Here is a 4,753-nt window from a genome sequence, read left to right as displayed (position 1 = left end):
TTTTCACTGTATCAGTTTTATCACATCCTAGCAGATTCCACTTCAGGTGGCATTGAATTTGTCTCTTCTCAGCTTCTTCAACCAGTATTCTCAACTGTAGTTGTTTTCATGCAGACTATTCATAAAGCTGTGTTCTTTAGGCCTCTTAAAGTTGGCATTCACCCCTTCCATGAACAACAGCTGAGCTGTATGGTAACATCTGCTAACTCATCAACAGCTAAGGAAAAACCACTTGAAATCATTTTCCTTGTTTTAATTTGACTGTTGGTTTTGTCCCCAGTGTCTTCAACTCTCAGAGCAACTATTCCCATGAAAGGCTAATAGTGTTAAGTTTATTTTCTGTCATCACATTTTTTTTCCAGCTGCTGCAATTAAATATAATTTAGTTAGCTCACCAGTAGTAAACACGTTTTCTTGCTTGGCTAACAAATGAGCAGTCTGAAAACTTACTTTGTGCCCCATTTTCATTTTTTATTTTTGTAAAGAAGTTCTTCTGTGGTGAGATATCCCATTTAAAATTGCTAAATTTTAAGATCTTTGCTTTCTTGTGAGTTAGGAATAATACGGACTGCTTAGTCTGGTAATGTAGGTATATAATGCTGTATCCCTTTAGCACAGCTATAATGTTGCATAATGAACACAATGCTTTGCTATTGCCAAATAATGTGACATTTAAAGTCTACTTTTCTCCTCTGTTCTTGTTTGACATAATACATTATGTATTGGTGATAAAGTATAAATCACAGCAAGCAGTATATGTGGCACTCGAAATACTATTCAGTTATAACTGCACCACTGCCATTTGTTATGTGTTGAGCAGCAGTGGGAGGTGATGGGAGGGTCATATACTGTCCCTGTCACAAATACTCAAATCTGTCATTGCGGTGCAAATGTGGCAATAGACGGCCTATAAACAAATAAACCTGGCTGTGTTCCAATACAATTTTATTTATGGATGCTTAAATTTGAATTTCATGCAATTCTCATGTGTCATGAGGTTTTTTTTGTGGTTTTGTTTTGTTTTGTTTTAGTTTTTTCAACCACTGAAAAATATAAAAACCATTCTTTGCAGGATGTACAAAAACAGGCAGTGGGGTGGATTTAACCTATGTGCTGTAGTTGCTAACCCAAGCCCTAAATCAAGGCCCATTACATGGTGCTTGGTTCCTAATAGGTAGAATGTATGTGTCCCAGAATCAATGTGTGGCAGTGGTGGTGCATCCATAAGCACCCTTCCAGTTATACATGTGGGAATTTGGGCTTTGTGTCCCTGCAGGCTCCATACGACTGGGGATTCTAGTTTCTAGGGAGGAGGGTAGTCATCAAGGGTCACAATAAGGGTCCCACTAAACTTAAAGCTATGGCTGGGACCTGGTCACTTTGGACTCCTTTGCCAAGAGACAAGCAGGTATTGAAAGGAGTCACCATACTGGCAGGGATAATTAACCCTGGTCATCAGAAGGTGAGGGGGCTGCTGCCACACTATGGGGTCAGGTAAGACTATGAATGCTGCTTGGGTGATTCACTGGCAGATCTGTTGGTGCTTTGCTGCCCAGTGTAATGGTAGATGAATACAATTATGACCGGAGAAGTATGGTAACTAGAGAATCAGATACCTCACGGATGAAGGTCTAGACTCATGGATAAAGGTCTGGATAACTGCTCCCCCTGAAATTGCCTAGACCAGCAGAAGTGCTAGTCAAAGGGTGGAAGGGGGAAGGGAGAAGGGGGTAAGGAGTGTGAGTCTTCTCTACATGCCACCCCCCTGCATAGCCCCACACTGCCCCCACCCCATGCCCACTCTACATATTGCAAGTGCACTCCTCAGTGACCCCTGGGGCTGTGACCCTGAGAGGGGACCAGGTCTTCACAATGACCATGTGGGTCTTCAGAGGCAAGGAGCAGGCAAAAGTGGGGCACTTCTTGTGTAGTGGTTGCCCCTTACCCATCTTCTGGCTGTGACTTTGAGGCTCTCAGGGGAAAAGGAAGACAGGAGAGTGTTTGAGCCCACTTGAGCCTGAGATGAAGGCCCTGGTTAGTCCTGGGGGCTTCATGAATGCTCTCCCAGAGGCCTGATAACTAGACGACCTACAGTTAGGCCAGACATAGGAGGTTTAGCAACAAGGGAGTTTATTCTGTTCCACTAATTCTGCTATCTTCTTCAGAGATGATCACTGCTAATTTTTATCTACCTTCTTAATCCCCACCCCTTTAAAAATAATGCTTTTGTGACAACATGTGTATAAATATATACTTATATTGAGTTCATCTTGATTTGATGATTGTTAATCTTGCTAAATCTTGAACACTGTTCTATATCAGTACATAGAACACTGATTCTAATTGTTATCTGGGGTGTCGTTGTTGAGATAAACTGAAATCCATATAATAAATACTACCCAGGCTTTAATGAGTATCATTATACACTTTTGTGTCAGTGGGTCAGTATTTGGGGTGTCCTTCTTTGTAGCTAGAACTCTGGCCACTCTGGTAGGAAAGAAAGGACAGTTCTTCTAGGTTTTTCTTAGAAAGGGGCTCAATTGCTGGAAGCCATCCTGGTGCCTGAGTCATAGGTGCCTTTATGACATCGTATCTCTCACCCCTCCTCCACTTTTCCTGCCAGTGTGTGGCTGGAGGAGTATGGACCTGAGAGTGATGGGACCACCTTGCCCCTAACCATGGGTAATTTAGTAAAGTGCAGATCTGAGGGGGATTTGACCATCCACCTCAAGTCATGGGCATTTGATGTTTTGTAAGAAAGAGTTAGGTCCACCTGAGCTTTCTGGGAGGACAGTAAAGTTCTCAGGATGAGAACCCCCCCCCCAACCCCAATACTTCCATGTCTGAGGTCCCAGGAAAGGCCAGGAATCTGTGTGGTTGACTTGTCACCTAGTGATGAGAAGATCACCCTTACTTTCTCCAATGTTTTTCTCGGTAGTCTCTGATTACAGGACAGCAAAATTTCCAAGTTATAGTCAAAGATGATGAAGTCATATTGATAGAACAGAGGTTGAAGGAGCAAAGGGGAGAAGAGGAAGTGGCTGTCCCCCAAACTCCCACCCACATCACTACCATTACCCACTCCACTCCTCCATGTGTAGATGGTTATAGGCTTTACTATGTTGGGGAAAGTCTTGACTTGTGACATCTCTGACCCTTGGGGTTCAGTGGAGTATTCCAAAAGTCTGTGACCATGAACTTTGTTATCCAAAGAGAGATGCTTCAGTGAGTGAAGGGACACTTATTAACGTGGCTCCAGGACAATAGGCATAAACCCAGGGTGTGCTAGGCAAACAGAGGAATGGTCCTCATACACAGAGCTGGAATGAATACAGATTGACTCCTCCTTGGCTATCCTTTTCCCCCATTTTCTCCTTAGGCTGAGATGTGGGTCTGGCCAAGGTGTATAGATTGTGCCAAGGAGGTGGGCAAAGAGTATGAACTTAGACCATGCATGGTTGGGAGCTACAAGGTGGGGACTGTGTTTGGCGTAGAGGTACAGGGAGATTGGGTCTAGAAGTGTGTGTGCACGTGTATCTTTATACTAATGTATGTGTTAACTGATGTTTAAGCTCAAGTATAGACGGTGGAAGAATCTTTTAATACTTTGGTGAGGCAGAGGGGAGACAGCACGTTGTGGATGTAACCTGAAGTCAGAGGTGAGAGGACAGGGGGCACAAAGATGCCACTTCTCCAGCAAACGGGAGGGGTCTGAGGAAAGAGACATGAACCGTACGTAGGTGGTTGGGTCCAGGTGAAACTTATATCTCTTTCACTTCTGATTATGGTGCTCTTGCTTTAAACTGGCCAACCAGGTCCATGCAAAACTGGGTGACACTGCAAGTTCAGGAGGAGGCCATGAGACTCAGAGGGCAAGATGATGTGTCCATGTCCAGTAATCAGAGAGTGGCAGAGGCAGGACACTTGCTTAATCTCCTGAGTCCATCCATTGCCCACAAAAGCTCTGCTGAATGTCAGAGAAAGGGGCAATTGTTGATAGAGGATCAGGGCTCCTTCCTGGCACACCTGGGAGTTGAAATGTATGAGTTTCCTAAGTGTCCCATTTTCTTTTGCAAGGCCCTGGAATAAAGACCACTACAAAACAGGAAGCGGCCATGTTCATCCAGGCCTGGTGGCGGGGCACCCTGGTACGCCGGACACTGTTGCACGCATCCCTCAGAGCGTGGATAATTCAGCGCTGGTGGAAGCAGATGCTGGTGAAGCTGATGGAGAAGAAGAAGCGATTATCCCTACAGTTCTATGCTCAGCAAGAATGGGCAGTGGTCAAACTGCAGTCCTGGGTCCGCATGTGGCGCTTACGCCTTCGTTACTGCCGTTTGCTCCACGCTGTCCGCATCATCCAGATCTATTGGCGCTGGCATATTTGTCAAACACGTGGCTTTATTCAGGGCCGTTACAACCTCAAAGAAAGCCAACTAAATCTTCAACTTGAAATCTCTTTAGGCTTACAGGCTTGTAAAGTGCAACAGTGCATACCCCTTCCAGTAAATGAATGATCAGGTCTGCTATATCTGTGTCCTCTGCTCTCTTTGCCAGATTTCAAAGAGGTCATTGAGTTAATGATAGCATCTCATAAATCGGTCCCGAGGAAGTGCCAGTTCTCCTAGCATGGAGAAAGATTCTGAGAGCCCAATGCTGGATGCAGGACCTATGAACAGATTGATTAGCAATGTCTGCCATGGGTAGGAGATTTGGGGGCTTCAGGGCCTCCAAGTTGGCCAACACAGGAGAG

The 4,753-nt window shown here is 44.8% G+C and overlaps 1 protein-coding gene across 3 annotated transcripts; it reads left to right on the top strand.

Annotated features, from left to right (window-relative positions):
• The first annotated feature begins 1,347 nt into the window (after positions 1-1,347).
• Positions 1,348-4,529, top strand: LOC121011305 (IQ domain-containing protein F5-like). 3 transcript variants are annotated; one of them, XM_040445577.1, is made up of 2 exons: positions 1,348-1,494; positions 4,078-4,529. In XM_040445577.1, exons 1-2 carry the CDS (start codon positions 1,485-1,487, stop codon positions 4,515-4,517), a joined length of 450 nt encoding a protein of 149 aa, XP_040301511.1. In that variant the 5' UTR covers positions 1,348-1,484; the 3' UTR covers positions 4,518-4,529. The 3 variants fall into 3 exon arrangements, with proteins under 3 accessions (XP_040301511.1, XP_040301512.1, XP_040301513.1); XM_040445578.1 differs by lacking the exon at positions 1,348-1,494 and adding an exon at positions 2,447-2,682; XM_040445579.1 differs by lacking the exon at positions 1,348-1,494 and adding an exon at positions 3,458-3,659.
• The last annotated feature ends 224 nt before the right edge of the window (positions 4,530-4,753 follow it).

Source organism: Herpailurus yagouaroundi, unplaced genomic scaffold (assembly GCF_014898765.1).
Source record: "Herpailurus yagouaroundi ecotype Mexico unplaced genomic scaffold, PumYag 193, whole genome shotgun sequence".
Classification (NCBI taxonomy): domain Eukaryota; kingdom Metazoa; phylum Chordata; class Mammalia; order Carnivora; family Felidae; genus Herpailurus; species Herpailurus yagouaroundi.
The sequence above is the reverse complement of the archived record's forward strand: the minus strand, read 5'-3'. Positions and strand labels throughout refer to the sequence as shown.